General features: G+C 37.0%; 1 protein-coding gene across 1 annotated transcript in view; it reads left to right on the top strand.

Annotated features, from left to right (window-relative positions):
* ARHGAP21 (Rho GTPase activating protein 21) overlaps positions 1–12,456 on the top strand; it is a 136,286-nt gene that overhangs the window by 71,363 nt on the left and 52,467 nt on the right. Inside the window, 1 exon segment of the mRNA XM_030321174.1 lies at positions 12,139–12,231. Coding sequence (XP_030177034.1) covers positions 12,139–12,231 — 93 coding nt within the window.

The raw sequence follows: 12,456 nt of genomic DNA, 5'->3' as shown, positions 1-12,456 counted from the left end.
CTGCCTTCTTATCTTTCACCTTTCTCCCCTTTTTATGCAAAGTGTCAGACTTTTTTTTTTTTTCTTTAATTTAGAGATCTTATTTCATATAACTGCTGAGCGTGTGAGCTGGGACAGTAGTAACAAAAATGTGGTAATCCTGGAGTTCGGTAGGAATTTGGGCAACCTCTTTGTAAAATACACTGCTAAGGTGGTCAAGTTAGATGAGAGTAAAAAAAAAAAAAAATATATATATATATATATATATATATATATATATATATATATAACTTCACCTTAAAAGTTCCAGGAAGCCATTTTCACAATAATGGAATTTGATTGGATTAAAGTAGGCACTGTCAGAAATCCAATTTTTTGGAGCAGGTTTTAAGACTTTGAAAGGCATGAAGTTACTTTGGTGGTCAAGAAAATAAATGCAATTTTAAAAGTTTCTGGAAGCGTTCTAAAACCTTTAAGATATATGACATCCAGGGTCTCAGAAAGCTAACTGCGGATAGGGCTATAAAGGTGAAAAAGCCAAGGAAGGTACGTGTTTGGAGTATTAATGTTGTAGGCTGTCCCCTGGAATAACTTCTCCACGGAAAATGTTGTTGCAGAGGTGATCCTGTAATTAGGTGACTTTGAGCTGTCTTTTCCCAGCTGCTGCATGACTTAAGACCTTGATCACAGACACCATCTGGCTAGATAGTCCCGTTTGGTTTTTTTTCCCTGATTGCTCTCCAGCTAGTCTACATTCAAAGTATGTGATTCATAGATACGGCTAATAAGTTAATGGTAATAGTTATGGTCTCTGTTTTCGAAGTTTAACAGATAACTTTTCGGAGTAGAAATATTTGCATACGAATGCTAAATATATTATATATAGAAATATGTTTCCTGTTGCTTATTCATTCACTTAGCAAACATTTGTTGAGTCACTGCCATGAACAAGTCGCTAATCTGATTGCTGGGAAGGGAGCAATATGGCCTCTAACCTGGCTTTCTTCAGATAGTTGTTCAAATGTCACCTGCTAGAGAGGGTTTGCCTGACCATTTCATGAAGATAGTATTACAGCCCTGCCTTTCATTTTCCCTCTCCTTCCCACTCTGCTTATTATTCTTCCTAACACTGTCATCGTCTCTCCTACTACCTGTTTCTTGTGGAACATTTTCTTCCTCCATTAGAATGTAGAACAGGAACTCTATTTCATTATTTTGGCTTAAAATCCAGAACATTTCCTGGCCTGTATACATTCAACAAATGTGTATGTAAGATATGGGCCTTGGCTTCCAGAAACTCCTGCTCTGGTGGACATTGAAGGTGTAATATAATTCTGTAAGTGCAACCACAGAGGTGTGTACAGTTTTGACAGGACCACAGTACAGAGGGGGAATCGTCTAAGCACCAGGGAAGGGGGTCTCAGGCGGGATGTCCTCTGTGCTGTTGACAGATGAATAGGACTTTATCAGGAGGAAGGAAGAACAGTGTTCTGCAACAGCTATATCAGAGACACCCGGCAGTTATATTTGCCCAGATTTGGTGGTAGGGCTTGGGGGTGGATTTTATGTCACCAACAATGGTTGATTTGTGGAGGATTATGCTTAGCTTTTCTGGCATAAATGAGTAGATAGATGGGGGAAGGGGCATTAACTGCGGGATTCTAGAGGGGAAGCATATCTTCCTCTGGGGAAATGGGTTTAGGTTGGGATAAGTTGCATTTCTGATGCCTGTAGAACGTTCAGTACCTAGTTGAAAATTTGGGTGTGGAGCTCATAGAGGAGGGGATTGAAAATAGATTTGGAAGTCATTATTATATATGCTGTAATTAAGTCCTAGGGATAAATGAAACCATGCACAGAGAGCATGAAAACAGAATAAAAGATAGGACCCTAGGGAACACAACATCAAAGAGATGGTCAGAGAACGAAGAATCAGAAAAGGAACTCTGAAAATAAGTTTTAGAAGGTATGAAGACAACCAGGAGGAGTCGACGACCTACTAATTAAGAGGTGGTCATTTTAAGGGGGGAGTGGATAACGTGCCATTTGTCACAGAAAATTCATTAGGCTGATGACTAAAATGATACTGTTGGACCCAGTCTGACAAGTAGCAAAGTGGTAAGATAGGAGAATAGTTTCAGTACAGTGAGACGACGGGATGTGAGAACCAAATATCAGTGGGTTGGAACGTAAATTAGAGCAGTGAACCTCAGTGAGCATGGGAGTGAGGTGTGTGGGCGATTTTGCCCCCAACGGCATACTTCCCAGTGTCTGAGAAACCCTGAACTGAAAGTAAAGAAATGAGGATAGGAGTATAGACTATTCTTCAGGAAGCATGGAAAGGAAGGGAAGGAGTATAAGAGATGATAGCTATGTGGAAAGACAGGGAGAAGATTTATTGTTGTTTTACATTTGGGAAGCTTTGGTAGGTCTCTGAGAACATGTATTTCCGTCCAGCGGGGAGAAGAACAGAGACTGACTGAAGTTTTACCCACAAGAGGAGACCATGAGGGAAACAAGGTTCTAAAGAAGGCCAGTAACTAAGTCCTTACTTGAGGTGGAGCAAAGGAAGTATGGATGTGGGCAAAGATTAAAAAATGAGGATACAGCCATCGAGGTATGGTGCCGTAAGAGGCAAAGTTATCCAACTAGTGTGAGGAAATCAAGATGGAATAGCCAGTTTAAGAAGATTTTTTGGAGGTTTGAAACCGCAACCTTGAAGGTTCAGTGAGCAGTACCAAGAACTTCACTGAACTTGGAAACTGTAAATCATTGGGTTATAGGTTATGCTGAAATAGCAGGCCAAGAATAGGAGCAGAATGGGCATCTGGACAGAATTCTCCATAGTTGGAGATTGGCAAATGGAATGCTTTGGAAGGTCAAGGAGAAAAGGAAGTGGAGGTTGCTGTCGGATTTTGTTGATCCATGAGTGTTCTTAGCAAGAAAGAGAGTGATTTCTGGGGGAGCCTGGTAAGTCCTCCTTTTTAAGATGGAGGGGCTTGATAACAATGTGAGGGGCAAATTTCATTGGTCAAGGGGTCCAGCGATGGTAAAATGGAAAGATACACAGATGGAAAGATAGCTGCTTGTGGTTAGAACACTGTAACACATTTTTCTGGGTTTGCAGAGAAATTAAAATCCAGCACAACAGGAATGGCAGGGCTGTGAATCTACACGCGAGACATACTTTGTGAAATTCCTGAAACTTCAGAGAGAGAGGAAAAATGATGCTTCATAAACTTCAGATACTCCAGAAGGCAGATCCCAGAACTGTTGTGTTCATTGTAGGATAATCAGCACCTGGCACATTTATGAGCTCAGTAAATATTTGTTGAATGAATAACACTCTTCCAGAGTCTTTCTTGTCTAAATAGATTGTCATGCCAGAAAATTTTGATTCATGTCTGACACCTAGTGGTATTTTACTCAAACTGCTACTAAGTGGCAGCATTTTCCTTTTATTTGAGGGAGATTCTTCGGCAGGTCATTTGCAGTGTAAGAGCTTTGTTCCTGAAACATATCTCTGACTTGGTTTGGGGCAGTTTTACTATTGACATCTTCTAGGGCTGTAATTTGAATAAGTCAGTAGTGAATATTTATTGGTCATCTGTCATATGCCAAGCACTGTTCTGTATGCTGGACTTTTTCATGTAGGGTATGTTCTCTCACACGGATGACCTCACTGAATTAGAATACGTAGGCAGAGCATTCATTGGGAACAGTTAACTTGATTGGGAACTTAGAGTTCTGTGGTGTTTTACACGTGAAACCTTTCTAAATTTATTTCATAGCTTTTGGTGCTGTCATTTCTATGTCATGCCATACTGCTTTTCATTAATGTTAAGTAGGCATTTGGGACAATGAATGTAGAAGGCAAGGTTGTGTTTGTTGTCCGTTTATATTATCCACACCTTGGAGAGTATTACATAGTTTGGAGAACTATGGGAGGGTTTTGTTATCTTTCCTTAAGAAAAAGTAGAGTTCCTATTTGTTGGTGATGTATGCTGAAGTATTTGAAGTATTTCTTGATGAATTGGCATGATATCTGGGATTTGCTTTAAAATACTTTAGGGAAAAAAAGTAAGCAGGAGTGAAACAAGACTGGCAGGGTTTTTGCAGCTATTTAAGTCATGTTCATGGGGGTTTATTCTACTGTTTTGTCTATGCTGGACATTTTCTGCAGTGAAAAGTAAACAAAAATAATCAGATGGGTGTGGGTTGAAAGAAAGTGTATCATGATTAAGTAGAATATGGTCTGCTTTTTCATATTTAACAGATTTTATTTCATTATGTTTCACCTGATACTACTTGAAGATGAGGTTGAGTAGAGAATACGTGTTTGCTTATAATAGATATAATTTGACTGAGCCCCAGCAGGCAACATTTTACAATGTCCAGAGGTTATTGGAATTTGAGGTTTGAAGCTCATAATTGTTGGAGCTGCAGATTGGAGGCTTGGGAGATACAGTTTTAAAGTACTAGCCATCACTCTGGAAATGAGAGCACCTTTAGTAGAAATTTGGGAACACCTAGATTTAATAAAATGGCATACATTTATTTTTTTTAATTAGTGCTTCTGCCATAACCAAAGGAAATGGAGTACCCAATAACCTGCCATATCAGTCTTCTTAAATTGGCTGCTGCTTCATAATGATATATATGGATTTTTGCTTGTTAGACAATGTGTCTCTGTTAGGCTCTTAGGGTAATCTTGTATGCCATCAGCAAACCAGACCCCCAAAATAAAGATTAGAAGCCTGTTTTTAGCATTTAAAAATGGTTATGAAATATTTCAGGCAAACAGAAAATATAGGGGAAAAAATGTGGCTTCCAAATGCTTGCCACCTGTATTTGTCGTATTACCGTCTCACATCCTTCCCCCCAATTCTAGCTCCCCCTTCCCTAATCGCCCCCCCAAGATATAAATGATTATAAGTATGGTTAAGGTGTTTTATATTACTCCTTCCCTATTCTCTTTCCTCAGAGGTAATCACTAGCCTGAATTTGGTGTTTATTTCCCCCCGTTTGTTTTCTGCCTTAAAGTAGATTTCATAATTCCTAACTTTTGCTCACTAAATTCTTCTGCATAACCTTTTTTTTCTCCCCTGTGGCAATCTATTACCCATCCAAAAGAAGCTGAGCTCATTTTTCATTATTTAGATTTAACTCTGGTATCTATTTCAATCTACATTGTGGTTTCACTTATTTTTGGTCTGAAAACTAAATATCAATTTCAATAAGCTATTTAATTGATTTTCTTTAAATAATTAATGCCTGGAGCTTTAATGTTCCATTATGTGATGTATCTCCACCTTTGTGGGAGTATACTTCTTCCAAGGCTTGTATAACTTCCCTATGAAGCACAGTTTAAGTTCAACGGTTTTCTCTTGTGTAGAGATTTTTTTTTTTACAACAAAGAAATAAATCAAAAGAATACCTAAAAAAATTAACTCTCATTATAAATGAGAAGATTGGTTCCATTTTTTAAAAAATTGTTCAGCAGCAACCTTGAGAACTCAGAGAGAAGGAAGAATTTGAAAAGCTTAATCTCAGTGGTAGCCATTATTTTCTATTGCTTTGTTTTTGTTTAAAACATGGATGGTATTTCTTTGTGTAAAGTATAGGGGCGCCTGGGTGGCTCAGTCGGTTAAGCGTCCGACTTTGACTCAGGCCATGATCTCACAGTCCGTAAGTTCGAGCCCCGCATCAGGCTCTGTGCTGACAGCTCAGAACCTGGAGCCTGCTTTGGATTCTGTGTCTCCCTCTCTCTCTGCTCTTCTCCAGCTCATGCTCTGTCTCTCTGTGTCTCAAAAATAAATAGCAACTTTTTTTTAAAAAAAAGTATATATATTTTTTCACTCTGTTAAGAAATATTTTTCTCTTGTCCCCAGAACTACAGGATTCCCTGACTTATACCTGTTACTCTGTGGATATTCATTACAGGGTCCTTTTTGCAAGTGGCATACTTCAAAACTGTCACTTCTTAAAATAATCTATTTGCTTTAATCTGTTTGCTTCTATTCTAAGTTTAGATTTTGAAATAATTTACATGTTGCAAGTGATTTTGATTTTAGCATTCTCTAAAGAAGAAAGTTATAGGTTTAAATAATCTTTTTTAATGTTTATTTCTGAGAGAGAGAGAGAGAGAGTACACGAGTGGGGAAGGGACAGAGAGAGAGGGAGAGAGAGAATCTGAAGCAGGCTCTGCTCTGTCAGCACAGAGACCGATATGGGGCTCAATCTCACGAACCATGAGATCGTGAGACGCTAACCGACTGAGCCACCCAGGCGCCCCTAAATAATCTTTCTTAACCGACAAAGCCCACTGGCCTAGAGATGTAGCACACTGGTTTCAACACCAGTCTTTTTTGAAAACAGGTGTGTAGTTCATGTCAGTTACTGGAGACTTTTTAGTGCAATCCCTTAATTTTTTTCGACCTTCTTTTCGTTAGCGTTCTGTAGTGTTTGGCTTATATTCCTCAACTTTCCCATAATCTGGCAGTTACATTTGTAGAGATACTCTTTCAACCAGGATTTAATTAAGTACTTTCAGAGTGACAGGCCCCCTGGCTCATTTATCCCTGATCTGTATGTAAACCTTCTGGACGTTTATTATCAGTCTAGCAGAGTAATAACGTTTATTAAATACCTACTTGTATTAGACATTATATAAGCATTTTAATGGATTATCTCTTTTAATCCTCATAACAGGCTTGTCAGGTGGGGATATGTTACCATCATCCTCATTGTTCAGATGAGTTAACTGGATCACAAATAAATCATTTGTCTCCAATCATAGGGAGGTGAGGTTGCCAGATAAAATACAGGATGCCCAATTAAATTGAATTTCTGAGAGACAACTAACTCTTGTATAATTTGATACCCCCCTCCCTGGAAAATAAATGGCAGAGCTAGGATTTTAAACCACATAATCTGCCTAAAAGGTCCAAGCTGTTAGCTACTGCCATATACGGGCTATGGAGAATAAAAATCACATCTACCTGGATATTCATCCGGTATTTGGAAGGCAATCACTACCTACACTTACTTTCTTCTTTCTTTCTTTCTTTCTTTCTTTCTTTCTTTCTTTCTTTCTTTCTTTCTCTTTCTTTCTTTCTTTCTTTCTTTCTTTCTTTCTTTCTCTTCCTTCCTTCCTTCCTTCCTTCCTTCCTTCCTTCCTTCCTTCCTTCCTTTTTACTCATTATTTTTCAGTATTTAGTATAATGTAAAAATATGTGCTTTTTCCCCCTGATTTCAAAGTCTAATATTCAAGTAAATTCATATATGTGTTTATATCTTCTTGTTTAAGTCTTTATTAACTGTATATTAAATAACATAGCCATTGTCATTTAGCCATTTAGATTATTCAAATTCTTGTCTTTTTACTTCCTTTTCTCAGATACAGAAAGATTTAATTACATGTGTGTGCTAAAAAGATATATTTTCTTTTCTTTTCTTTTCTTTTTTGATAAGATCAAGGAAATGACACTTGAATAAGGTATTTAACGTGGGGCGCCTGGGTGGCTCAGTCGGTTGAGCGTCCGACTTCAGCTCAGGTCATGATCTCACAGTTTGTGAGTTTGAGCCCCGCGTCGGGCTCTGTGCTGACTGCTCAGAGCCTGGAGCCTGCTTCGGATTCTGTGCCTCCCTCTCTCTCTGCCCCTCCACCGCTTACACTCTGTCTCTCAAAAATAAAGATGAAAAAACCTTTTTTAAAAAGGTATTTAACAGTTCTTTGAAGCATGTCCTATGTGTTCTTTAAAAGAAATGAGAAAGTATAAAGCACAGATGTAGAATTAAAAGAGGCTTTTCACTAAGAATTTCCAGGGAGGCTATCTGGCCCTGCCAGATGATAATACAGAGAAGTAAGAAATCATTTTTCCTTATGAATTACCACAACTCAGGATCAGACTTTTAGTTTTGCACATCTGGAAATTGACTTAAAAAACTAAAGACACAGAGTGCCTAGCTGGCTCAGTCAGTAGAGCACGTGACTCTTGGTCTCAGGGTTGTGAGTTCAAGCTGCACGTTGGGCGTGGAGGCTACTTAAACACAAAAACACAAACAAACAAACAAACAAAAAATGAAAAACAAAACAGAAAAAACCAGGGACACAAAAGATTGAGTAAACACACATTTTAAATCTGATATTTTTCATTTCCAGTTTCAGTAGGATATATTAAAGAGAAGATGGTTTTCAAAATTATTTTTTCTTTTAAAAAATTCTTTAAAATTTTTAATTGAAGTATAGCTGACAGAATATATTAGTTTCAGGTGTACAATATAGTGATTTGACGTTTATATATATTACGAAATGCTTGCTATGTAAGTGTGGTTACCATCTGTCACCACACAAAGTTATTACAATATTATTGACTATATTATCTATGCTGTACTTTTCATCCCATGACTTACTTATTTTATAATTGGAGGTTTCTACCTTTTAATCCTCTTCACCTATTTCACCTGCCCACCAACCTCCCTCCCTTCTGGCAACCACCAGTTTATTCTCTGAATTTGAGTCTGTTTTGGTTTTTTGTTTGTTTTTTTTCAGATTCCACATAGAAATGAAACCATATGGTATTTGTCGTTCTCTGTCCATCTTATAAAAAGAAGACACTGTTAAAATTAATGAGCCAAGTGTTTAATTCAAGACTTAGAGTCAAGGAACATGGAATTTGAAAAGAAGTATGTTTTGTAGTGAAACCTGTCTGTAATTAAGGGATATCAATTTTCTATTGTCCAGAAGGAATCGGATAATATCTAGGTAGCAATAGTAAGTCAGATTTTAGAGAAAATTCAGAAAGGAAAGTGACAACAAGAATCAAAAGTGTAATTCTCAGCAGATGTAATAGTTTCTGCTATAATATTGGCCCCTATTTTATTCAGTCTTTTCCACCTTCATATGTTTTCAGGCACAGTGTATTGAAAGATTTGTCAATGACAGAGTGTCTCTGGATTTGTAATGACAATCACTGCAAAGTTAATATTTCTTTTTTTTTTTTTTTCAACGTTTATTTATTTTTGGGACAGAGAGAGACAGAGCATGAACGGGGGAGGGGCAGAGAGAGAGGGAGACACAGAATCGGAAACAGGCTCCAGGCTCCGAGCCATCAGCCCAGAGCCTGATGCAGGGCTCGAACTCACGGACCGCGAGATTGTGACCTGGCTGAAGTTGGACGCTTAACCGACTGTGCCACCCAGGCGCCCCAATATTTCTTTTATAGAAATGAAAACAAAATTATTTTGGACTACATCTGTTCTGTATATGTGAAATTTTCTATCGGGTTTACTACACTGCTATCCAGCTAACTTTTAATTTTTTAATAGAAATTATTAATGTCATTTACATTTTGTATTTTTAAATATAAGTAGGGTATAATCACCTTTCGGACATAGTGGACCAGAAAACATTAATGAGAAAAGTGTTTCTTCTCTTTTATTGTACAAATCTTTCCATGAAAGCAATGACTTGATTCAGTAAAACTTAGTTAAACCCTCAAATCTCTAGCTAAGAAAAAGTAGATGGTTTTCTTTCAATGCCAGCTCCTGTAAATGTTGAGTTGGCTACAGAGAGACCTAGACTGATTACGGACTTGATTGAAATTAAGTAATTGCATTTTAAGTGAGTGATACTGAAAAGAAACTTTTTTTCTATTCAAAGTCTTTATAAGCGGACTATCTACTTGTATTCAGTAAAGCTTGACAAATGAATAAATAGTTCAATTATTTTTGAAGCAGCAGGGAACACCATGTTTGGATTCAGACCTGAGTTCAAATCCCTACTCTGCCTCTTTATAAGTTACTTAGTCTGTTTCCTCTCAGGTACAACGACGATATTAGGATCATAATGCCCATCCCGAAGGCTTGTTATGAGAATCGAACTAAATAATAAATTTATTTATTCATTGAATAACTATTTATTGAATGCCAGTTCTGCACTAGGCATTGCTGTAGGTACTGTGGATATCAGAGAACATGGTAAAAATCCCTGCTCTTCATTTTAGTGGGAGGGACAAACAGCCAAAAGGCAAGCAAGTAAAAATGTAATTTTAAATAGTGAGTGATAAGTTCCGTGAAGAAAAATAAAGCCTGACATCCACGGGAAGTTTCCCCCGGCTTTTTAGTATAATTTTCAACACACAGCAAAAACCTTGTCCATCTTGGTTCAGCAACTAACATGTTGCTATATTTAATTCATTTACCTCCTATCCACATGTGTGTCTGGGGGGTGTGGGTATCTTGGTTTATTTTTTCTCCCAACCCATTTGAAAATTAAGTTGCAGATATAATTATAGAGATATAATCATATAATCCTAACAATTAGTCCCTAACTACTTTAACAGATATCTCTTAAGAATTAGGACATTCTTCTTTATAGTAGGGATTGAACCAAAACTAGTTCTTTTTTTCCTCCAAAGCCTCATGGAGAAAGCAGTCATCAGAAATGACAAAAGGGTTTATAATATTTTCATGTCATCTGAACATAGAAGGCTGTATAAAGTTTCTTTGGGAAGATATATGATATACAGTATGTTTATAATTTTTTAAATTGGATAGTAGATTACTTTTCATGTTTTTAATTCTTAAAGACATAAAAATATGTCACTAGTTTTCATTTAAGCTCTTTGAAGAGTGGAAATGTACATTGGCTGAGGAATTACTCCATTTAGCCTTTGTGGAAACTCTTTAAGAATGTAAAAATATAGAATAATTATCTCTATTATAGAAGAAAAAGTTAATAGTTTAAGTAGAAGTGTTTACTTAATTGCAATTAGATTATCAAGTGGCAAAGCAAGGATTTGGATCCATATCTACTGGCTTCTAAAAACAAGCAATTTCCACTATACCCTGTTGCATTATAAGTGATTGACTTAGCCATTCATGACTTCAGAGGAATTCCTTCAGAGTAAATAGTTAAATATGTAAAGGAATCTACTGAGATATATTCCTTTATTAAGAATTTTTTGAGCCACCTTTGTGATACACCATGATGAAAATTTAGTTTTATATGGCAAGAAATGTAAACTTTTAATATTTGACACTCATCTTTTGCCTAGCATTGCAATTTAACATATATTACTATATTATTCCATGCATATATATGTGCTTCATTTTCTCAGTCAGGTTCTTTAAGAGTCAGGGCTGTGTCTTCTACTTCAGTGGTTCCCAAGCATGAGTGTGCATCACAATCATCTCAAGAGTTTCTGATTCAGTAGGTCTCGAATGGAGTCGCCAAATTTGCATTTGTGACGCATTCCCTGGTTATATCAATGCTGCTGGTCTGGGGACCACACTTTGAGAACCGCTGTCTACCTCTTCGCCTTACCTCCCACCACAGTCCTTGCCTTGGTGCTTATCACTTAGCTTAAATGCCCTCTCATCTGGGAATCTTCCCTTGATTTCTATTTTATTGAAACTGTAAATTGTTCTCAAATGTTAGTGTATACAAGAATCGCCTGGAAAACTCGTTGACAAAGCAGATTTCTGATTGGACCCTGAAACATGGATTTTTAGCAAGCACTTTCAGTGTTAATGCAGGTGATCCATCGATAGATTGTGAAATATTGACTTATGGAGTTGATCATGCGCTTGTCATTGCTATGATTGTATATTTTATTTATTATTGTTTTCTATATTACAGTATCATTTTGTTTGTATGTCTGTCTCCCACCAGAGCCCCTGAAGGGAAAGGGCTGAATCTTAGTAATCATTATAACTTAATGCTTAGCACAATGCAGTGTTAAAGAGCAGTAGAGTGCGTACTGCCTGTGAAATCTAGCTATGTGACCTGGGAGGATTTAATCTATCCTAGCCTCAGTTTCCTCTTTTATGCAGTAGTGGTAGCAACACTTAAGTGCTGTAAAAATTAGTTCTCAGGGCATGTCTAGTCTTTAGTGTAGCAATTTACATACAGAATGTCCCTACTAAATGGAAACCATTACTATTGTGACGGTAGTTGTGTTCTAGAAGAAGCAAAATAAATGTTTGAATTAATGAAAACTCCTAAATTATGATTTTAGCATCCATATTCAGGATATGTGTTTCACGCTTCATTAAAAATCTTTGCTTCGTTGCCTAAAATACCATTTTCTCTTTTGGCATTTTAATAAAATATTGTGAGCTAAAATCATGCCTTGGGCTTTTTTTCTCCTGCAGGAAAACCAAGAAACCGCTTGGAACCAATGGACACCATATTTGTTAAACAGGTTAAAGAAGGGGGACCTGCTTTTGAAGCTGGATTATGCACAGGTGCTAATATTTTTCTTTAAACAATACCTTGTAATTTCTTTTTTACTTCATTTCTTCCTTCTTCCATGTTTCATTTTCCACATTTTTATCTCCGGTATGTTTTTTCCTATGTCTCTGCATCAGTTATTACTATTTTTGAAACCTATTTAGCTGTGTGTTTCTTGATACCCAAACTGATGGGTTTGGACAGAAATAACTTAATATAAATTAGAAATTAGGAGCACT

This window comes from Lynx canadensis, chromosome B4 (assembly GCF_007474595.2).
Source record: "Lynx canadensis isolate LIC74 chromosome B4, mLynCan4.pri.v2, whole genome shotgun sequence".
In the NCBI taxonomy this organism is placed as follows: Eukaryota; Metazoa; Chordata; class Mammalia; order Carnivora; family Felidae; genus Lynx; species Lynx canadensis.
This window is presented reverse-complemented; position numbering and strand designations above follow the sequence as displayed.